The sequence below is a fragment of the Anastrepha ludens genome, chromosome 5 (assembly GCF_028408465.1).
Source record: "Anastrepha ludens isolate Willacy chromosome 5, idAnaLude1.1, whole genome shotgun sequence".
Classification (NCBI taxonomy): domain Eukaryota; kingdom Metazoa; phylum Arthropoda; class Insecta; order Diptera; family Tephritidae; genus Anastrepha; species Anastrepha ludens.
In genome coordinates, this window is record NC_071501.1 from 75,177,511 (window position 1) to 75,202,660 (window position 25,150).

Sequence of the window (25,150 nt, forward strand, 5' to 3'; positions counted from 1 at the left end):
AATTTCAGAGTTATTGTCATGTACTTCTGGAGACTTGACAATAACTCACAAGGTTTCAGTAAGCCATTTGAGCGTGGCTGGAGCCCAACGCCAAAAAGTGAATATAGCTGCGGAATTGTTTTCACGAACGGTGGCACAGGCTATCACGAGTGCAGCAAGTTTTGGTCATCTGCGAGAGCAAAATTGGAGGGAATGTTCCCGATTATTGAAAATAGTATGTATTTTTGGTATTTTTACTGCTATATGCATATATACATGCTTTTATATTTTCAATATTATATATCACGTTATTATTTCAGACGAATGACTGGTTTGACTTGTTCAATGTTAAGGAGCCCCACGCCGGCTCGAGGACACGGTGTTATGCTTATGGATTAGCGATCGAGGAACAAGACAAAATCCTTGATGGGATGACCAATTTGATGAAAAACATGAGGGTGATGGGAAGATTTAGACTGCTACCTTTCCAAAAAGGTACACTAACATTTTTATCCTAAAATTACTTATATACGTTTTTGCAACACTTTCATATATATTTTCCTTCTAGGAATCATTCAGACAAATAAAGCGTTGAGAATGATGCTGCAGGAAGTTAAAGCTCGTTTTAATGTCAAATATGTGTTGACAGATCATCTCAATAAAAACATACTGGAGAAATTTTTCCAACTTGTTCGGTCAAAAGGCGGATTACATGATCACCCTGACCAACAGGAGTTCAAGCACCGCCTGAGGCTTTATTTGCTGGGGTACAACAAGGGCGTGATGTCCAACTCCAAAAATGTTGAAGAGGATGAGCCGCCTGATATAGAAGTAACACAGCCGCCTCTTACCGGTACTTGAAATAATTTATAGTTTTTTTTTTTTTAATTTATTATATTTGACTGTATATAGGATTAATGCTTAAAAATCTAAATTGTCAACCGGAACTGTATCCGATAGAAGAAGTAGATTTGGGGGATCTAGAATTTGACCGCCTCGAAAACTTAGACGAATATATATGCCACAAGCTGCAGGATGACATCCCAAGCACTTCGTTTAGAGGCAATGATGCCCAGCCGGTATCTTGGACAACACATCTGAACGAGGGTGGTTTAACAATACCCAGCTCATCCATGATGGGCCATATCTGGCATCTAGAGTCAATATTAAGGAAATGAACAAAGATGGCTTGCTCATTACAAATAATTTTTTAAGAAAACATATGGAGAAAGCTTTCGAATATGTCTTGCGACAGTAAAGTGAAAAAGTTATTTTTCAGGACAGAATCTTGATTCATTTATTAAAGGTTTGATCACTTGTGACGTTAGAGTTTTGACACTTCCTTACAAAAGGTTGAACTTAAGAAGGGTGAGAAAGGGAAACAATTAAACTCATTTTGTTGAAATTGGTAGCAAAAGGGTTTGGGAAACCATTAAACCCATTTTGTTGAAATTGGTAGCAAAAAAGGGGTTTTTACTTAAACGGAAACAAACTGCAAACGGTTTAAAAGATAAATTTAAATTAATATAATATTTGAATGTAAATACATATGTATATTCATAAATAAACTGAAGTTGTTAACAGAAATGGCCGATGTTAAAACAAGAAATGGTTTAACTTAATACAATAATTGTTATTTTAGTGTATTCATTTTTAAATTTAAAACCGATCGCGAATTTGCGAAGTTTTGCCAATATGGAGCTTTTATGTTAGCTAAGCAAATTAATTATTTCATAGAAGCAGCGGAATCATCATAAATTTAGTTGACTAAAAACAAACTTTGAACATACTTAGACCATACGTTGCTACGTTTTGCCCACGCTGAAGGTGGCGTCTGCACAAAACTGTTACTTTATTTTGAGCCATTTTGGCAAGTCTAACGTCATCTATGTACTAGAAGCGCTCGTAGTCGAAATTTTGACCAATAACAAACCTCATTGTAATTCAGTTGTTTTTACTTAAGAATGATAGAATAAGAGACTGCGCCTTCCGAATTTCTTGTGAAAAGAAGGGGAGTAGTAGGCGAAAGTCAAATTTGATAGAATAAATGGTTGGACCTTCCGAATTCACTATGTCGTCAGTGCAGAGAACGTTGATATACGAGTATACTACTGCTAAACAAGAATGATAGAGAACAGATTGCGTCTTCCGATTTCACCCTGTCGTAAGAGCCCATCAATAAAAAAACAAACGGAAGGGGAATTACTTGTTTGTGAAGAAGAGTAGGTGAATGCAATGGATATAACCAAACACAAGAAATTATACACACACACACCTAGCCACGGCATCTTCCGCATAAAAACGCAAACAAACTGAATTTGGAGGTTTTATATTAATTTGTGCTTTCACAATTTAGCACACGGCACTTCGTTTCATTAGTTTGATTAGTTTAAATCTCACAAATCACAATATTACGAAGCCATTCACTGAATTTTCACAAACATGTAATTTCTCTTAGTTTTGTTTGTTTTGTATTGCGAAGGGAGCTGACGTCGGATCTGTCAAAATCGCTGTAACTGTTTTTTAATGGCGCCACCTCTACTACTCAATTCGCCTTGAATACACATAATCTATTTTGCTGTCAGTCAAATCCGTTGGCACAACGGATGAAACGGATCCATCGTGACGCACCTATAACGGAGCCAACGGAGCGGTAAGGGTTAAAACATATCGATGGTTTTCGGGAAAAGTGACATAATTCAAAAATACAAAATACTGAGTTGTGTCAGTTTTCTAGATAAGTGACGCGCCAATTCGATCACCTGACAAAACGACGCTAACGCCATCTCTCAGAATTGCTTCAAGATTCGCTTATGACGCTTTTCCAGATAAAAATATATAAACTCTGTAGTTGATTTTTGCTTTTAACGGCAAAACTCCGAATTTGAGTTAATTTTGAGTTGTGTCGCTTTTCTCGAAAACCATCGATATCTCATGTCTGGTGTTATTTTTCAATTGATTTTTTTTTTCGATTGTATTTAACTAAATTAAAATTTTATTTAGTTTATAGTTTAGCCATAACAGCGATGTAAGAAAGCATGTTTGCCCATTTACATAACAATGTCGTATGAATGAAAGCGAAATTAGAGTGGATTTGTACATTTGTATTATATGCACATATATAACACGCTTTATTCTCATTTCACTTTGTAATGATACAAAAAATATACATTATCATATTTATAGAGTTGACATTCTAGCAAAAAATGTATCTATAAAGTTAAAAAATCGTACATCTAATTTAGTTCCATGATGCTAAGTATCAGAAGGCCATCCGCATTAACTTAGTTAAATATTAATTACAAAATTCCTTTTTTCTTTTGTTTTCTTTATCAATAATGAACAATAGGGTGTTTATATATAAGTCGCTAAATTTATAATAGCAATATATGCGCGATATATCTAAGTTATAGGTTTTAGTTTTTATTTATATGCGGAACATAATTTAAGACAATAAAAAAATCACACTATTTACCCTTATGCTAACACAAAAATTAACAATTCAAATTGAAAAACTTTAAGGTGAAAAAAACTATTACAATTTGATAGTATTTGCAAAGTAATATTAGCCCTATACTCGTTTACAGACAAATGAGGGCATGCAGTTATGCATTATGAAATCGCTTCCATATATAAATATCTGCTTCAATGGTGCAACGTGAGGTAGATTTACTACATCAGTAGAAATTTTGCTACATCAGTTATCACAATCGATTATTTGTTTGAATTTCGCTTCTCATCGGAACTTCGCACACTTGAACAAGTAGGAGAGAAACAAAACAATATTGTAATAATCGTAAATATTTCAATTAAGTAACGATTGAAACGTGCACACTTTAAACTAAGTATTTGTTGGTGTCGCATTAATATTAACGGGTTGTTGTATACGTTGCCATGCACGTTTGTAACATTTTTTCTTTTGTTTTTGTGTTTATCTATGTATGTATGTTAGGTACATAACAGTGCAATAATTTTAAGAACTACATGCATACAAAATATAAAATAAGTTTAACTATTACTTCTGAACAATTGAACAACTATTATGTATCGTATTATGAGTAAGTCCAAACAAACAGTAAATAGAAATAATAACGCACAAAAATGAAACCAAATTTTGTCTCTTAATTTTTGTGTCTATGCAAATCTTGCTTAGTAGTGTGAGTGTAAAAATGCTGATTAGTAGTTGTTCATCTGTTTATCCTTTATGAGTAGTTGATTTTTTTGTTTTTTACAAATAAGTACTATACTGGCGCATTCAATAATGTTAACTTTATCCTGCTTAATTCTGAACTCAAATTCTTCATCACGAAAAACCATATTAATTAAATAGTACATTTACACTAGATTGGCATCCTTTGCCATGCTGTAGAATGCCGAGTTGGGATTATCCAGTAGTTCTGTAGGTGAAGCAAACTCAGAAATTTCCCCCTTGTCCAGTACGATAACCTTGTCCGAGTCTAATATTGTATTCAAGCGGTGGGCAATTGTTAGCACAGTGCAGTCCTTAAATTCCGATCGAATTGTTTTCTGTGGAGTTTAATTTTTATTATTTGTATTAGTTTTTATTATTTTCTTATATCAATTAAATAATTTTCAGTAATTATACTATGTTTTTAAATTCCTTTTTATAATTTTAACTTACCTGAATTAAGTCGTCAGTTTCTAAATCTACAGCGGCTGTCGCTTCATCAAGCACCAAAACTTTCGTCTTACGCAATAAGGCGCGAGCTAGACACACCAACTGGCGTTGTCCTACAGATAAATTTTCACCACCTTCATTAATCTCATGATTTAAGCCAGCAGGAAGTGTCTTAACGAACGCCTTCAAATGCGATAGTTCCAACGCTTTCCAAAGCTCGTCATCCGATTTCAATTCGAATGGATCTAAATTGATGCGAAGTGTGCCAGAGAATAACACCGGATCTTGCGGAATAATTGTTAGTCGTGAGCGTAGCATATGCAGCCCCAGAGTTGCAATGTCTATGCCGTCAATGAGAATGCGTCCACCAGCTGCCTCGATAATTCTATGAATGCAAAATAAAAATTCAAAGTAGCAAATTTATACAAATTGCGAATAGGTTGCAGAAAAAGGTGGCTACAATAAAAGATTAGAATGTTGTTGCGATAACAGCGTAAAATATTCCATAATTTTTTTGGCAATGCTGCTGGAACGACAGTTATTGATTGACTCAATATATTATTAATATTTATAGGGGATATATACAATATAACCCTAACTTAATTAACGCACTGGCTACATGACTCAATGTAAATCCGGGTCGTTGCGGTAAAAATACAAATATATCAGTATGGAATAGGCCGGTATCGTTTTATCGTTTATGGAGGTTTTTCTTCAACCAAGTTTGTGGGCTATTAACAGTGACAGTGTTGAATACGTATGTTAGTACGTTCTTCTTTGGGTTTGTCACAGACAGATAAATAAATAATTGGCGCGAACAGTTATGTTAGGCGTCTTGATGTTGTTTCACAAATGGAAGGACCTATAGTTTTAAGCCGATTTCGAATGGTTTTTTAAGAGGAGCTTTTTCATGGCAGAAATATACTCGGAGGTTTGCCATTGCTCGGCGAGGAGCGAGCGCTATTAGAAAAAACTTTTTCTATAATTTTGCCGTTTCATGCACGAAGCTTCGAACTACGCATTCCCGAATGATAGTCACGCACCAATCATTCGGCTACGGCGGCCACAGATACTTCTGGTTCATTCGTGTATGATAAAGATAAAGAGGTAATTACTTAGTCGTGTCTAGTTCTGCTACAAGTTAAGTCCGTTATAGATATCAAATTATAATCCTTTTTTTTTTTAATAAGAGTAAGTTTTATTCAATCATGTAAATATTTAAAAAAAAAATTTAATTTACATTCAGCTATTGCAGCACGCACGGTCGTCGCTGCTCGAACCAAAGATTGTTTGAGTTTCTCTAAATTTTTGTAAGGTTTTCGACAGGCCATGTTCTCCAATTCTGACTACAAACTGTAGTGCAATGGATTCAAATCTGTACTTCCAGACGACCAATCTTCTGCGGCTATGAATCGAGGAATATTGTTTTTTAGCTAATGATGGGTGGTTTTTGTTGGAGCAGAAATTTGCTGGTAGATCCAAGGGCCTCCATTGAAGAAAGTACTGCTCAATTGCTTCACCACACCTTCTAAGACATCCTCCCAGTACACTTTCGACCCGGTCTTAACCCCTTTTTCACAGAAATGAAGAGATGTAACGCCTTTACAAGGCATTCCCCACCAAACCATTACGTGGGCTGGATAGTGGTCCCGCTGAGCCCTTGGAACAACATTTTTCGCGTCTTTTTAGCATAGATTTTGTCGTTTTACGTTTCTGCGAATTCTATTTACGGGTTTTATGGCTGCACTAATTCCAACCACGCGAGGACGACCACGATTGATCGTGCGGTAAACAAATATTCTCGAAAAATTAAGTTTTTCTAGCAATTCGTAAATCTCACTTGCACTTTACCACACTTCTGTAATTCAATCATTACAATGCGATTTTCCTTAGCTCCCCACTCCATTGTTAACAAGCGAAATTAGCCACCTAACTGAGTATAATTTATGAGTAGACAATACATACGAAGAAGAGCAATAATAACAGACCTTTTTTCTGCGAATTCGTGCTCGCCATATGCTTTGCAAAATTTGTCTCAGAATTTATGGCAAGACCAAGTAGTAATCTTAGTAATAGAAGAAATTCATTTCTTTCTCTTCCTAAAATGTGTAATTATTGTATAGGTTGATTTCCAATATGCGTCGCCTCTTCGAGTGCATTTCGACTACGAGAAGGCTTCTGATAAAATGCCACTGCCCTTCGTAAGCGGTATAGAACTGTGGGTTCCTTCATTTCTAGCACACTAAGAGGTTTATCAAAGCCCGCCGAGGGGCAATCGTTTCGAACTCGGGCTCTACCGAATTCACCATTTACTTATTACCGTGAACACTTGTGACGCGTGACTTGTGGTCTACATGTTAAGGGACTGCTTAAAGTGTGTAAGCGCACTCAATTACTTTATAAGTGTGTTTAGGTTTAGGTTATGATAATATTTCTGTTATACAAAAGCTATACAAGAGCTATGATTATATTTTCAGACAGGTGTCTTATATCTTCTGCGACCACAAATAAATTACTTGCAATTCTTTTTTTTTGTACTATAATATTTCTACCATAGTTAAGGTCTACCGAACACTTTGTGCGGCATTATGTACTCCATTTGTTTTTATTACTCACCTGAATAGAGACAGGGTTAAACTTGATTTTCCGGCACCAGTGCGACCGACAATACCGACTTTCTCACCACCCGCAATCGTAAAACTAATGCCTTGTAAAACCAAATCCAGGCCCTCACGATAACGCACTTTGAAATTTTCAAACACCACTTGACCTTGCACTGGCCAATCGCGTGGCACTTTCGAGTTCTCCAATTCCCAAGGTGCCTCCTGTTTGGTCTCACCATACTCCTTAATACGTTCCACAGCCACAATGTTTGTCTCAATATCGGACGTCATACGCACCAACCAATTAAGCGTCTGGGTCACCTGCAAGGCATAACTTACGGAAAGACCAACTAGGCCAGGATTCGATTGACCACCCAATACAGCGAATAATGCAGCGAAGAGAATGATTAGATTGCCAACCATTTCCAGACGAATGGCAAGCCAACGATTCGCTATCAATGAGGGATATTTGCAGACTTGATTTTTATCCACTCGAATATCAGATTCATCAATGAAGCTGAAAGTAAGAAGGAATCGTGAGTAATTGAATAAAAATTTATGTTCGATGATATATTTATATATGTATGTATGTATACGAGTTTGTACAGTCATTCAAAAAAGTTTTGGCTCAGTAATTTTTGTTTTTTACATTGCGAATATTCATGTTTTTCATGCTAACTTTTTTTCGTTAATTTTGCATGAAAATATAATTTGTATTATTGCACAGAAAATGTAGAAATAATAATTATAACCATTTTTTAATATAAAGAAAATTGAAAAAAAAAGCATGCATATTTCAACAAAATTTCGAATTTTTGAATTATGTTCTGGTATGTAATTTTATAGCTCATTTAATTCTAGGTGCAAGCGTCCAATTGCTGAAAATTTCCGTAGATTTTTTGGCTGACGGTCTCTGCGTTTTCTTCACTTCGAGCATTGTACGGATGAATATGTACAAGGTGGCGCAAAATTAGTCATCCTATTGCAAGACTTATAATTTTTGCAAATGGCGTTGTATATCAAACATATTTGACACTAGTGAACTAGACAGCTGCAGTGTACAAAGAGATAATCAATGGAGCGCGTAAAAGTCAAAGTAAAGGTGTCCATCGGTTAAAACATATCTTTTTCGTGATTTAGTAAAAAAGTTATTCAAATTCCGTCCAAAGTTATACAAGTACGTCAGCAAAAAACAAAATTATTTAAAATCAAAAAGTACTTCAAATTCCGTCCAAAGACCAGAGTTATACAAGTGCGTCAGCAAAAAAAAAATATTAGAAATCAAAACCTACTTTAAGAACTCCAAATGTGCACTTTGTTACACTAGAATTTAATGAGCTATAAAACTGCATACGAGAAAAACATTTAAAGCTCTGCGTAAAAAGTTTGAAATTTTGAAAATAATATGTATGAAATATATTTTTATACAAAATTAAAGTCAGAATAAAGATTTCCATCGCTTAAAATATTTTTTTTTGTGATTTAGTAAAACAGTTATTAAAAACAAAATTGGATGATTGACCCTATACAAGTCCGTCTGCAAACAAAAAACAATATAAAAAATCAACAAGGATTTTAGAAACTTCAAATTGCACTTTTTTTAACTAGAATTTAATGAGCTATAAAATTGCATACCAAAATTTTAAACTCTAGGAAAAGGTCCAAATTTGATGATTTTTTTTTAATGCCTTATAAATATATAAAGTATATTTTATACAAAATTAAGGGAGAGAAAATTAGCATGAAAAACATTGGAAATATTGTCAAAAAATCACTGTGTCAACATTTTTTTTACTCCTGTATTAATATAAAAATCGTAATTTAAAAATGTTTTTTAAAAGATGAAAGTTTTCAAATAACAACCTGTTTTCTCCACTTAGTAATACACAAACTTACCGATCTTGCACTGAGTAGGCGCGTATCGTTGTCACACCCGTGATCGTTTCGCTGAAATGTGTGTAAATTGGCGATCGCGAAACTGATTCCAAACGCATCAATTGTCGGGATGAGGCGACATAGAATCGTTGCGCAAAGTAGTACAAAAACGCAATGGGTACAATGACCGCCAAGAAAATCGGCGTCGACATGCTAATTACCACAATAGTGGCTAAAACCTTTATACGGCGTTAGAGTAAAGTGTAACGCAAATTTGAAGAAAGGGTATATAATAATATAAAGAATAGGTTAATACAATTTATAGGCAGCTTCATAAATATATTAGAATTGTGAAAAATGATGTTAATAATGAACGAAATTATAGTTAAAAGTTGCAATATGTTTAGTAAGTAAAAAATGCCATTACTTGATTCAAAAATTCTCGGATGAAACGTATAAAAAGTTTCGTCATAAATTTTTAAATTATTCTTATCGCGTTTTTGCACAAAGTAATAGAAAATGCAATATATAAAATAACAAATTAAGAAGGTTGGCATGAAATTATGGGCAAGTCTATTAATGCTGTGTCGAGTTTCTGCGGGTAATCAGTGCTGTTGGATTTTGAATTTCTCTTTTTTTCCTTTTTTAAAATTCGGGTTAATATTTTTTGCAAGTTCGCTTAAATGTAGCAATCTGAGAAAAATTCAGTTTTATACGAAAAATATTTTTACTGAATATCCAATTTATACATGTACATATTTTTTAAGTCTAAGTTAGCTTAACATTCAGTTTCAGGAGTTGCGATTAGATTAAAAGGATATGCAAGACAGTCCTAATTTTAATATTATATATACATACATACAAGTATATATTATTATATATATACAAATATGTTTTTCGTTTAATATATAGGAATATTAAACTGATTACTAAAAAAGTATATACATATTATTTTAATTAAATGTATAGAGTCTTTCAAGTTCGAGTTTGTTTTTATTTTTTAATATTTTTTTATTATTTTAAATTATACATATATAATATTTGCATGGGAGTTCACTGTTTTTTTTTTTTGTTTTTTTTGAAATACTAAAGGGTGAGCAGATGGGAGGTGTTTTTTCCCATAGAATTTTTGTGACAGATCACGTTTGACTACTGTCAAACTAGACACACACTTTTTTTAGTATTCATTGACATCTCATTATGGAAAGTCTTACGCCTCGTACAATTTTATTACGAAAATCGGCGTTCAATTTTTCTCTCCTCTCGGACCAGTGGATTGGCCACCAAGATCGTGTGATATCACACCTTTGGGTTTTTATTTGTAGGGGTATGTGAAGTCTAAATGGTTTGTGAATATACAAGCTTCGATTAAAGCGTTGGAAGCCAACATTACTAAAGTTATTCACGAGATACCGAGATTACGAGATACGAGATTGAATTTTTGTTGTTTTATTTCAATTTAAACTCCGATGCCTCTAAATTGATTATCCTTTACAAATGATGGCCTACAATTTATGAAAGAAAAATTATATTTGCCAAAGAAATTTTGGTGTAATTTGGACTCTATTTCGGCAATTACGCGCCAAATGTTTCAATTATTTCCAAATTCCATTATTGAGACAGTAGTAGAAGCCGTTAAATAGAATTGGCGATCTTGTCAACCAAATTGCAGAATATCCTGCCAGTATTTTTCCCGAGTTTCGGTTGCAGTAGATTTTTTGTTTGTTTCGTGATATGTCGCGCATCGACTACTTCAAGCCAAATATCATAAAAAAAATTTAAACCCATCTCGATAAGTCGTGAACGCCATTCAGTTAAAAAATTTGGATTTTCTTCAAAGCTTTTCCTTTTGCTTGCAGATACTTCAATTGAGCGCCAAGGATGAACACAGCGAATGTTTTCATTTTCTACCGGCTCGACTAAAAACTTTTCAATTAATTTTTATTTCGACCTCTGTGTGCGAATTTTCACAGATACGCCATTTTTTAGGTTTACGTGCGAAATCGAACTTATTTCAGTAAATTGTGAATTTTCAATTCAACATCTGTTAAAAGAAACGCCATCAAACTGTGACAGCTGTCAAAACAAAACATTGCTAAAACAGAAACTCGAACTTAAAAGACGCAGTACTATGTAAAAATACGTTTACTATAATTTTTAGTAAGTAAACTAATACTACGTTTACACTGCCCTATTAAAATTTTTAATCGCAATATAGTCTTTCTGCTTTTGAGAAATTTGTAGGTAAAAAAAAAATTCAAAATCAACTGACTACTAAATGTGAATGTAGCTATTTTTTATATTTCCGATGAGTTTAAAAAATAATCTATATTGCCTTAAAAATAACTTAGTAAGCCAAATACGACTGGGTAAATGGGAACTCCATAAAAGTACGTTTTCATCGAAATGAGGCTAAATCACTTACTTTTTTATTAAAAAAAAGATTAGTTTGTTTTTATTTTCAAAAGTTCACTTAGTAAAATTGTTTTGTTAGACAGAATTTTCATACGGGTAATATGCACCTATGCACATAAGCTCATGAAAAGGTAAAACTCTTAAGTCCGAGGGAACTAATTACGCAATTTAAAGCAAAAAATGTATATATGTAAGTACCTTTTGCTGGTTTTTAGCATAAAAATATTTGCACGGCTTAAAAATAATACTAATAAAAAAATAAAGTAAAAAATAACTTTCAGATAAGACCCAGGCACATTGTACAGGTGGTAACGTAGAACAGCTGATCTGATTTTTTTCTATGTTTTGGACGCTAAATTATAAAATTTTGTTTAAATTACATTTAACTTTCAATCTTTGGTTACAGATTTTGAAATTTTACAGACTAAAAGCAAAAACAAAATATATGCTCTCGTTGTTTTTACTCCAGTGCTACTACCTGTTCAATGTGCCTTGAACAAAACTATTTAATGAAATGTATATCTTCGGATCTGCTGACCATCCCAGGCGACAAAAGCTGTGAGATGATACAATTTTTAAATACATGAAGACCGCTTGCTCAGTAGACATCAGCAAAACAGCACAGTTAGGTTGGGTTACAGTAGTTGCTAAGTGCTGCTGGAAAAGCATCCCGAACAGGGAAATAACGAGCGTTTTTACACAGTAGCTTCAAAAGGGAAATAAAAAGTGATTTTTTATACCGAACTTTTGAAAGATAAATCTGTCAAATCAGCTATCAAAGTATACACATGTTTTTGCCGTTTCTCAACTTATGTTGTGACACTTTACCATGCCGGTTATAAATACGATTCGGCGCTTATTTAACAAGTCGGTCAGTTCCTACAGAAGAGGTATTGAGAAAAAATCTTGATCTTCATCCAATTTAAATCCGAAAGGATTTAAGGTGGGATGCATACGTGCATATAGTTTTTTCCATATAACGAATCCAGGAGGAGAAAAAAAATATAAAAATTCAACAGGATCTTTCAGCAACTTCAAACTTGCTCTTTATTGTACTAAAATTAAATAAGCTATAAAACTGCATACTAGAAAGTTTCCTAGAAATTCTAATTAAAAAACGTGAACTTGGTATGAAAAGTTGGTGGAAGTTTTTTTATTTTTGTATAAAATTTTAAAATTGGAAGAAAAAAAAACAGGAAGAAAAATACATAGTAAAAATTGTTCAAAATACTGATGTGTTACCATTTTAGAAAAAATTGATGAAAACAAGCAAAGATTGAAACAACAAACTTTTGCTCAATTGTGATTTCAATTTAATTTGTTTTCATTAAAAAAAACTGTTTTTTTTATGTTTTATTTTAAATTTTGTAAGTAGATAGTTATTTCTACGTTACCTGAGTGACCCAACATTTAAACCCGGACAAGGACTGTCTCTCCCCAAAAAATGTATGGGGAATGTTGATAGAATATTAAATATATTAAGTAAGCTACTAAGTTCCCGCTGTTTGTCAATAGATGCCACCAACAGTGTGTGCTAGTCGATTCTAACATAACCTAAACGTCATAAACCAAGTTTAGACATATGGTAAATAAACTGCATCGACACATTAGTGATTTTGTTTTGGTATCATATACTTTTGGTTTTGTGAAAATGTGTAATTTTGTGCCGAATAATCGTCATTTGTGGGAAGTGTTGATTTTCCTCTTTCATTCGAAAAAAACGGCGGCTGAAGCCCATCGAGAGCTACAAACAGTTTATGGAGATGCTGCTTTAAGGGGTTATACGCAGTTATGACTTTCAAAAAAATCGATTTTTTTTATTGCATTTTTGTAATGTACATATATTCAAAAGTATACGCACGAAATTTGAAGTAGATCTAAGCAATACTTTCGGAGTTATACCTAAATATGTAGAGATGCCTCGGCACGTTTTAAGGTAGGTATTGAAACTTTAAACGTGTTATTTTCAAAACGGCATTTTTCAAGTCGGTGTACACGATATCTCGAAAACGGCTTGTTTGATCGGTCAACCGTTTTAACTCAATCTTTAAAGATACATTTTCTAGTAATTAATCGCTCCTTTTGTAAATCTGATACTTATTTTCCATTTTATAATCAATTTACGGCCAAATTTTAACGTAAAAATCGAAATCATTCTTTTTAAAAGCTGCCATTTTGTGAAAATTCACTATTTTGATTAGCCGAACGATTAATTACTAGATAATCTAATATATTAACAAAATTTGTTTGGTTTTTTGATTTCAGATAATCCAATCCTGAGTTACGATGTACACCGTAAATCGTCTTTTTTTTAAAGGAGGTTCCAGAAATCGCCTGCAGCGCGCTCTATAATCAACATTTTCATAAATAAAAAATTTTGTTACGTTCTTGAAGGATGCTTTTATAACCGCCAAAAATTTTCAAATTAAAATATTCTGAAGTTTCTTCAGGATAAATCCTTGACAACCCGTCTTTTATTTGCTTCATAACTGCGTATAACCCCTTAAGTGAAACAACGTGCCCAAATTGGTTCCGTTGTTTCCAAGACGGTGATTTTAATGTTGACGACCGTCCGCATGAAGGAAGGCCAAAAACTTTCGAAGACGCTGAATTGGAGGCATTGCTCAATGAGGATCCGTATCAAACGCAAGAGCTTGCTTCAGTATTAGGAGTTACCCGCCAATCCATTTTTAAGCGATTGCATGCTGGTTTTTTCGCCTGTCAACAACTGCTCCAGCGGCAAAAAAGGAAGGATTTTCTTCATTGCATCGTGACGGGTGATAAAAAATGGATTCATTACAGTAATCCAAAGAAAAGAAAGTCATGGGGGCTGCCCGGTCATGCTTCTACGTCGTCACCTCGACCGAATATTCACGTTGCGAAGGTTATTCTATATATTTGGTGGGACCAAGTTGGTGTTACTTATTATGAACCGTTAAAATCAAGCGAAACCATCACTGGGGATTGGTATCGACTTCAATTGATGCGATTGAGCCGAGCACTGCGCGAGAAGCGGCCGCAATACGCGGAGAGGCATGAAAAAGTGATTTTACAGCATGACAACGCTCGGCCTCAAGTTACCAAACCCGTTAATATGCCATATTCTCCAGATATTGCACCGTCCGATTATCACCTGTTCCGATCCATGACCAGCAGTTCCATTCATATGAAGACATCAAAAAATGTCTTGATCCGTGGATAGTCTCAAAAGATGAACAGTTTTACCGCGACGGTATACGAGATCTACCAGAAAGATGGGAAAAAGCAGTAGCCAGTGATGGGCAATACTTTCAATGATTAACTTGTAACCATTTTTTCAGAATAAAGTTGTTCAGCGAGAATTTAGTTGCGCACCTAATAGAAAATTAAGTTTGGATCACTCTTTGGCCTTGTTGTTGTAACAGCATAAACATTGCCCATACTTACATATAGGATTATTCAATAGGTGCGCTTCAACTTTTTTCCAATAGGGAGGGCGAACGACGCAATATTTTTTATTTTTCGCTTGTCATTTGTAAACTTCATTAGTATGCATTTCATCATGGAACGCTACACACTTGAGCAACGATTGCAAATTGTGCAAATTTTTTATGAAAATAATCGTTCTGTTGCTGCTACTTTAAGAGCATTACGGCCATTTTACGGTCCATTTAACAAGCCGTCCCGTTTTGGGGTTATGTGAAGTCATTGGTCTACAGTAACAAGCCGGCGACGATTTGTGAGCACAGAGCCAATATTGAACGCGAAATTGCTGGAATTTCGGCCGATTTATGCAAAAGAGTGGTCGAAAATTGGGTTCAACGATTGGACTTCGTAAAACGTGCACGCGGTGGTCATGCAAAAGAAATCGAATTTCATACTTAAATGTATATGTTCAAACTCGATAATAAAAAAAAAATTAGTTAAAAAAGTCAAACCGTTTGTGTTTTATTCAAAAAATGTCAAAAGTTGAAGCGCTCTTACTGAAAAACCCTATACATACGGGGAATGCTGCTGGAGTGACAGTCCTTGGCCGGATATAAATACGGGTCGTTTCGATAACGTAGAACCGACTGTCGTGGAAACGACTCTTTGGCCTTCGCAGCGGACACATTAAATTTCATTTCGCTGAAAACGTACCAAGCACACAATACATAATCAAATATGGGTCTCTTTACTTAAAAAAATATTCTACATGAATTCATACGCGCACATCTTAAACTCTATACTAAAATTATTAATTAATAATTAAACTAAATTTACAAATATTTCAGTACCAGCGTACGAGTATATACATAAATAATATTTGGTAATAGTGAAATTGATTAGTTGAAAGTAAATAATTGCATAGCCTAAATATGCATGCCTGTAATATGCCTGTACGTATGTCTGTTTAAATTTTGAATAATTATGCAACAAACTCATTTAGTGTTTATGGTAGTTAGTTAATCATACCTGAAAACCGCACCAAAGACAATCATCAATTAATTGTGGCAGTTTTGTGTCAAGGACTTCAACATCTTTTGAAAATCTCGACAATATGCGACCCAGTGGTGTTGTATCAAAAAAGTTCAGTTCTACACGTAGTATATTGCTTAAAAGTAACAAATGGATATTGGTTGCCGCCCTCAAAGCACCCAAGTATGGGGCACAAGTTATTAAGTATGACACTACAGCTGCAAACGAGTTAGAGGAAGTGTAGTTTTCAACATACATACATAGGTACATAGGCATATATTCATATTTCAGAAGTGGTCGTGTATATTAATTTACATATAAAGTAACCGCTCACTATCTACTGCATAGATATAACATCTTAAAATAAGTCCTTTTTTTTTTTAGAAGAATCAAGCAAAAAAACATTTGTCTTAAATGCAATTGGATGCAGTTTATTTACCAGAGTGGCCAAACTGTCTTTACGTGTCTATGGAAAATTTCTAATTGCCTCAAATTGCTACAAGTTAATTAAGCAGGAAAATTGCGCCGACTATTTCACAAAATGCACAAATATACAATACATAGGTACTTATGTAAATGTACATACGTACGTAGGCAGGTTCGATCAATAAGTATCCGTGCTTGACGACAGTTCGAGTAGAAATTGTCGGCGTGCTCTGTGAGGTATCACGCGACAATCAAATCAAATTCAAACTGATTCATAGGTTTACTAGGTGTGATATGTGAACTTAAATGCGCCAATCAGTAATCAATATTTGAAAGAGTGGGTAAGTTACATATTATATTTCAACTTTTTTTGCCTATTTTTCGTGTGGCAATATTTCTATTTGAACGGAGCAGGACTGACGAAGATAATAATAATATTTGAGGATCCTTGCTCTAGGTCGGGTTTCTATGTCTGCTTGACTTTTAAAGTATTTTTATGAAACTTGTTATTTTTGAAGCCCGTATACGCTATAACATAAAATCTGCCGGCCCAATCGTTTCGAAATTTTATATGTTTTTTTAATACTTATTAATCTTTTTTAGCGAAAGTTTCACCAGAATTTCATTAGATTCACCACTTTAGATAGAAAATTTTTTAATGAGTTGGCAGATCTCAATACTGTGAGAAATCAGTAAACTCTAATACAGCAGCATTTGAAAGGAAACTGCAGGAGTGGCTCTAGAACCAAGCGTTCTCTGCCGATGGGTAGTTTTCTAAGCATATTCCACGCGGAGCTGTTTGTCATCTGCCTATGTGCAGAGATTATCTTTGAGAGGAACTTCCGCAATGTGCTAGTTGTCATTCTGAACGGCACTCAAGGCTTTGTCATCCTGATTGTGAGGTTGAGGCATCTCGGGTAGATGCAGCCAGATGAAAAACACATATGTGCAGTTCAACCCAGAACTTATTATAATTGTTAATAAAAGTAGAATTTTAAAATTTATATTAGAATCTTATTAGAGAATTAAATGCATAAGATTTCGATTAGAGGACTAACACTTTCTTGAGTCCAGAATTATACCCCATTTTTTGTCGAGAATGCTACGATTCTCGTGCGTTACTCAAAACGTTTTCTAACGTTAAAGCTAATTTCCTAAACGTACTCTGATCGCTACCCACTCTCAATGTTTGTTGAGAGCTCCTTTCTGTTTCCCTTGTTTTCTGTTTTCCCTTGGCAACACAATCTGAGAGAAAACCGTGCATGAAGACTTTGACAATTCGTATTTTTTGAGAGATTAAAGTAATGGCAGAATCGTTGGGAAATATGTTTCGTCCATAAGGAAATTATAGAAAAAAATGCAAGGTGGTGCAAAATTAATCATCTAATTTCGGTTTTGAATAACTTTTTTTACTAAAAAACAAAAACTTATTGTATTTTGAGTGATCGAAATCTTCATTTTGGCCTTTATGCTCTTCATTGACTGTCCGTTTGTATACTGCAGCTGTCTAGTTCACAAGTATCAAAAAACAAAAATAACAAAGCAACGGGTGCTTATTGATCGATCCTCGTTAGCATATGTGAAATTTTGTTCCAAGGTAATTGCCTAAGCACTTTTGGATTATTTATGTAGATGAAATACACATACATATATATAACTACATGTTACTACCATTGTATGATAATGAAGTTGTTAAATTTTTAACACCACAATGGTTGTATGTAGAGTATTCATACCAATGCACACACACGTGCACATCTGTACTAGGTCTCGGTTGTATGAGAACTTTATGACATACCCTAAATAATTGGGATAAGGCACCCCTTAAATTCTGTGGTAATAATACATCCAGTATGAAAACATCACTCGCCAAGCGATCAAGTATGCGTCCCTTGGGTTTTATGTCGAAAAATTCTTGTGGTGCCAACATGATTTGTTTGAAAAGTTTTACGAATATATGTTTGGAACCGAATAATGCACCCAATTCAACAGCCATTGCAGCGCCAATATAAGTTAACACTACGAGTATTTGGATACATATAAACATACATTCATATGTGAATATTTGTTTTATATATTTTTAGTTTTTCAGTGTTAGACAACATTTGTAAATTTTTTACGCAAAAACGCCCCATTCAGCGTTTCATTACATTTCTTACAACTTTAGTATATTTGAATGCAAGTTTTTGAATAGAACTGCACCGTTAGCTTGTTATTAATTATTGATTGCTTAGTTAAGTTAGTGGAGTACTGGGGAAACATAAATTCACGGATTGGTTAAACATTAATATAAGGGGATTTTTACATTGACAGTTGCAAATTTTAGTAATTATTTTTATTAATTGAAAAAAAAGATATAAGCATATTGCATACAGCTCACACACAAAAACTAAACAACTAATATGTGTGTGTAATTTATTACTGTTAAGAAGTACTTATACATTATAAGAAGCGGTTTGGCATTCCAAAAATTCACTTAAGATAATTTATAATACTTTTAAAAATAGGCTTAATAAGTACATAATTTTAGTGGTCTCAGCTAACCATAAATTAAGATCTACTACTAACCGAGCTGATAAATTATTGCTAACTTTAACTTGTCTCTTTAATTTTTTTTTATTTATCAACTGCCTTACAAAAAAAATTTGCTTGTACCGAAGCTACGGCAGGCAATAGGCTGGAGTAAAATTATTAATTAATTTCGCTTCACTTTAAACCTAACTATTTATAAGGGGCATATCAACAAAGCTCTAAATATATCGGTCAGAGTATTCAACAAGCTTTGAAGAGAACTAAAATGCGTTAATCGGCATGAGAAAGTATGTTGTTATAGCAGCTTTCAGAAAGTCTGCTGAAAGTTTACTCGAAAAAACGACTATTAAAAATATTCAGTTTTTTTTACGATCCAGAATTAGTTGTAAGAATATTTTATTGTGCTTTTAATTTAATTACATTAATACTGTAATTATATTAATTCTTTTTTGGGTGTTTGGCAAAGCTCCTCCACAATTCGAGGAACCAGCAGTTTTAAGCCGACTCCGAATGGCAGATATTTTTTATGGCAGAAATACCGTCGGAGGTTTGCCATTGCCTGCCGAGGGGCGACCGTTATTACAATAGAAAAAACTATTTCTATCATTTTGCTGTTTCATGAGCGGAGATTCGAATCTACAAGTTTCCGAATGGTAGTCACTCACCAACCCATTCAGCTACGGCGGAGTTTACTTGCCTTATTTGCTTATCAGATTTTAATTTTTTTCTAAAAATGAGGAAAACATGAACAGTAAAATCTGCAGAAAGGCCCTGCATGAAATAAGCTTAAAAATAACAGAGCGGAACTGAAAAACTGTAAAAAAGTCCATCGAAAAAAATAACCTTAAAAATATGCCATGTATTAAAAATATTTCAAGTGCGATTGTGAACTCCAACCTTAATATAGAAAAGCCCTAACTCATTATTCTACAAATCGGGTGTTTAATAGATTTTGGTAAATAACCTCGAAATACACTAAATCTCTAACAAAAAATTGTTGCATTACTAATGGTAATACAACGAAACTAGGGTATAGCGATAATTGATAAAGCGAAAAGTTCAATATAATAAAACTTTTGCGAAATTTTCAATACAAAAATCCGCCTATATGCAACGTAATTTTGAGCAAGCAAACCTATAGAATATATTGACGGTTAGCAAAAGCATCTAGCACATTCAGTTAGTCTTATTTTATTTTGCTGTCAAAATAAGTTATTCAGTGAATCGCCAGTCGAAGAAAAAACAAAGCCACCCACTCGTAATTCTTTGATCTATAAATAAAATCTAAACAAAAGAATAAAAACAATATAATAAAGTTTAAAGGAGTTTAACCTACTACAAAATCCTGAACGTAATTGCGCCAAAGTAACACTGGCCTGACGAGACAGCTGAAGCTCTTCATCTACGATGGGTGACGGTTGGAGACCGACGACGACATTCGGGAGTTTGGAATTTAGAAAGGTGTTAAGAGACTGCCGATGAATGTCGTTTAATGCCTGACTATAAACTCTATGGTCCAGTAAACTAGCTCGGTCTAAACCTCACAGTTACACATATGAGTTAGGGTTCTGTTCTGATTGACTTTATCTAATCTATACTATAAAGGTGAATGTCTGTACGTTATCCGCGCATCACTACGAAACGACAACACCAAATGACGTAAAAATTTTGATACATTCATATTTTCACCCAATGAAGGTTATAGGCATGTTTTTATGATGGAACTCTCTTCCTACTGCCCCCAGGCCGCGCCACCACTCTCATTTCCCACTATTTATAGCACTCTCTAGACGTCATAATCCGCATAAGCTGTTCAACTATGATTCAAAAACGGTTTGAGATAGAAAATGAATAAAAATAATTTTGCTTGATATTTTTCTGATTGGTTGTTTTGATTTTATTCAGCGAGGCATAGCAACGGATGCCGGGTATTGTAATATTATGGTTATTATATTAATAAAAAAATATTTTCTATGAAATTATTGTTTGTAATTCTTTTATATACATAGCCTAAATCCCTCAAAACTACTCCTACGCGAGCGGGGCCGCGGGTTAAAGCTAGTGTATAATAAAAAGAATAATATATAAAGTGATAGATACATATACATACATACATATACGTAGGGTAATAATTGTGTCTCAAAATACATAACCTCAAACGTAATATTCCTCGATTATACGACTATACTTAAGTATGATACTGTTCCATTTATTTCTTCTATATTAAATTTCAAAGCGATATGTTTTTAACTTGCTCTATCAAATCACCACTCAAAAATTAACAAAAAAAAAAACAAAAATCTTTGCACTGTGGGAAATGTGTTGGATGCGTGGATTCAAATTAAATTGTCTTAAATACAAACTAAACAAAACCAATTACACAAAAAATCATTAATTAAGAACTGATGGGGTATATTGTTTTCAAAGTTCCCTTTATTTTTTTACTTTTTTTTATTAATTTATCGAAAAAATACTATAACCTTCTAATACGAACCAGACAAATCAAAATGCCGATTTTTCAAAACAAAACAAACTTGCAAAGAATCTATTAAATTTCAAATTGGTTTAGGTATGCAATTTTTGTACATTTTTGCAATTAACTAAAAAATTTTTAATTTGCAGTTAAAAATTTTCCAAAAAAAATGCTACACAAATTTTCAGTGGCACTTACATACTTACTGTGTACATATGAATAATTTGTTCAGCTCTTATGATAAAAAAAAATACATAAATAATATAATAACGAAGCTTATTAGAAATTTAAATAAAGTCAACTCTAAAGATGATAAAAATATCAGTCGTTATAAAGCTTATAATAATGCTCATTTAATTTTAAGAAAAATTAAAACTTTTTTTTCATTATTTACAATATGTAATTCATAAAAATTATGCACTAAGAAAACAAAATTATTTTTACATTCATATTCCAACGTGTCGATCATTTTATGTATGTACCTGAAACATAGTCGACATAAATATACGAGTATTGAGTGGCATTATCGTGTCTAATATGTGTACATCGCTTGTGCAACGATCTAAAATCCGCCCACTGGGCGTTGTATCGAAAAATGCCGATGGCAAGTGCAAGAGATTACGGTAAAGTTTGTGCGAAATTCGCAAAGATGCATGAATTGTGGCCATAGCTATAGCCAAAGATGCGCCATAACCGCAAAGCCCTGTTTGGATGAGACATGAGTGTATAAAATTTAAATAGAAATTTAAAGGTATTAGGTGCATACTAAAATACTAGAAAAGTATGTTTTTTTTCCTGCTGTTAGAGAGTAGAAAAACAGTTCTTAACAGCAAATGTTTGTGGGACTACATATGAATAATGAAGTAATATTGGGCGAAAATTGTGCGTTTACAAACCATAAAAATACAGCTGCAAATGTTTTGCAAATCTGTAAAAGAAAACAAGAAACTGAACTAAAACTGTATAGGTACCATAAAAATAAGTGTAAAAAAACTATCCAATGTGCCGGGCAATTCTTCATCGATAACTTCCATATCGCCGCTAAAGTGATTCAATAGACGTCCTATTGGCGTGATATCGAAGAACTGACAAACTGATGCGCGTATTATATGATGTAGTAGATCGTTATGAAGCAAATTGGCTGCCCTCAGAGAGCCAGTGTACAGCAGAATAACGGCGAAATAGGCAAACAAACCTGCATACGTGTAATGATCACGAACGTAAGCGTTTTCAGGTGGTATGGTGTAGAGTTTTAGGAAAACAGAGAAATATAATAAAATTATACGTTTAAAATAAAATTTTATTGATTTCAAATGAAAGTAAAAGTGTCTTACTGCTGCCATTCGCTGTTACCATATTCGTGGAATCGTATGAATCAAAGATTTCAAGCTGGTATGACATTAGAATGTGTGAGATGGGGTAAGAAAAAGATGCTGGAATCGCACGCATTACTTTGGTTGTATCTGTGCATTTTTATTTTATTAGAATATAATGCCGATTATGAATAATTATATTGTATGCCGAGGACAGAGTATAAAGAATAACGTCATATTATGGCGCACTATGAGAGAGTTTGTTATTAAAATTGCAGAAACTCAATATGCACCGCTTATCCGCAACCGAAACTTATCGAGGCTTAGTTTTTACGGTTTGAAGAAGTAAAAGAAACGATTGAATATAAATTTGTTGATGTGTTTCTTAAGTAATGGAACTTAGAGGAATGGTGGGAAGGAATTAAATGGATGGGATTAAGTGGTATATGCTGCTTTGAATTCATAAATCGTATAAGTATTAATTAGAAATTAACTTAAATGAACGAATGGAAGTAGTGTAGCGAAAAAATATTTTTTTGTGTTATTGTAATAATATTAATACTGCTACTGCTTTGTATTATAGTAATAATAATATTAGTAATAATAAATAATAATAATATAGATAATAAGAATAATAATACTAGTAATAAATAATAATAACAATAAAAATAATAAATAATACTAATAAATAATATTAACATTAAAACCTCAAAATAGCTTTAAAATTAAAAAAAAAAAACTTTATAAATGTCGGGTTATTTTGAAATATAAATAAAATAAAGCCTATAATATATTTTATGAATGCGCAAAATCAAAAGAAGCCGGAAGAAAGTGATCTATCTGAGAGTACTCTTTTTGGATCAAGGTAAGAAACAGTTATCAAAAACTAATGTTCGTTTAAGACCGAGTTTTCTCTTTCTTGACTTCCATTGTTAACACCATGTAACTCACAAGTGAATGGAACAAACAAAAAACAGTAAAAGAAATTTGTTTAGTTTGATAGTCGCATAGACTTTAAATAGCTTGGGCTATACTTTACGAGATATCGATCACTATTACGAGATATCGATCACATTGTAATTTTAACCAACGAAAATATTTCTTAAAATCTTATATGCTTTCCAGCCACTATTTACCAAAAGTAAAAAATCTGACAAAAATCACTAGTCATATATTATATTCATACGTATGAATTAAGCATACTAAATGATATTTTAAGACTTCCACTTAAGTATTTTGCAAAAATATTGCAATTTATGGGAGGTGCGACGATTTGAAAATACCTAAAAAAAATTTTTTTCATAAATAAAATTATTTTTAAAAACTTTTTTCACAAAAATCATCTCCGTTGTTAGAAGAGTTTAATTGTATCTGATCTGTATAAAAAATAAGAGAAATACACTCAGACGATTGTTAAAAAAACATTTTCTATCGAATTATACCATCTCGTAATATTTTCAACTTGAAAACTTCCAAGCACAGAAAACAATGTTGGCATCAAACATTGCCACAGGGCTCTATATCATCACTCAGCCACTCAGGCTAACTTTTTCAATACAAATTTCAGCGTGATTTCTACAACGTGGCGCAAAATTAATCATCCAATAAAAAAAAACAAAATAATAATTTCAGTAATCGAAATCTTGTTTTTGATATTTACGCTCTCCATTGATTGTCTGTTTGCATACTGCAGATGTCCAGTTACAACTGTCAAATATGATTGACGTATGACGCCATTTGCAAAAATTATAAATCTTCCGATAGGGTGAGAAATTTCGCTCCACTTTGTAGATAACATTTTTTTACAATAGTAAAGCTCAAAGGATTATTTATTTAATAATCACTACACTTGAATTTGCATTGATAAACTGGTATTCAGTCTTCTACGAGTGTACTACAAGTACTCTCACACCGATCGCTTTTGTTCAAACTAATTTTGCAGCAAATTCGTTTTCTAAAAAGTACTAAAGCAAATTATGTATATTTGTAAACATAAAAATCATTTTAAATAGTACAAAATATTGAAATTGCCTTCATTTATATGCTATTCGAGTTTTTTCTTAATATTTATATCAGCAAAATCATGCAGGAAGAAAGTTTAATTTGTAATGGAAAATGTTTTATTAAATAAAATAAAAATTAAAGCGTCAATCTATCTGAGAAAAACTTGCATGCAATCGATGGTGTTGTGCATTTAAGTCTGTGGAATTTAAATCAAGTAATGGCCACCTTTTATATGAATATGCGAGGCAGTATGATTTTTTAAGTCAAAAGGATACTGATTATCTTAGAACGATGAAACACTGACTTGAGTTTGAACGATTACAGCTAGAACCTCAAAACGCGCATTTTCGCTTTCTGCGCTATATTCAGCTAAAAGGTTTCTTCCTTGAATAAAGCACTGAAAGCAGCAGCGCGTTGAACGCGTGGTATGTACAAATAGTTCTAGCAAGGAGCT

The 25,150-nt window shown here is 33.3% G+C and overlaps 1 protein-coding gene across 9 annotated transcripts in view; it reads right to left on the bottom strand.

Annotated features, from left to right (window-relative positions):
• Positions 1 to 3,062: 3,062 nt before the first annotated feature.
• Positions 3,063 to 25,150, bottom strand: part of LOC128863670 (multidrug resistance-associated protein 1) — a 67,347-nt gene continuing 45,259 nt past the window's right edge. For 3 of the 9 annotated variants that reach the window (XM_054102941.1, XM_054102940.1, XM_054102938.1), the window contains exons 13-17: positions 9,118 to 9,335; positions 7,235 to 7,738; positions 4,622 to 5,003; positions 4,319 to 4,506; positions 3,063 to 3,733 (exon numbers count right to left, since the gene is read on the bottom strand). In XM_054102941.1, coding sequence (XP_053958916.1) covers positions 3,694 to 3,733; positions 4,319 to 4,506; positions 4,622 to 5,003; positions 7,235 to 7,738; positions 9,118 to 9,335 — 1,332 coding nt within the window. In that variant the 3' untranslated portion in view covers positions 3,063 to 3,693. Of the gene's footprint in view, positions 4,507 to 4,621; positions 5,004 to 7,234; positions 7,739 to 9,117; positions 9,336 to 15,945; positions 16,167 to 22,350; positions 22,575 to 25,150 lie in introns of all 9 variants that reach the window. The other 6 variants (XM_054102943.1, XM_054102945.1, XM_054102939.1 and 3 more) reach the window with 5 other exon arrangements.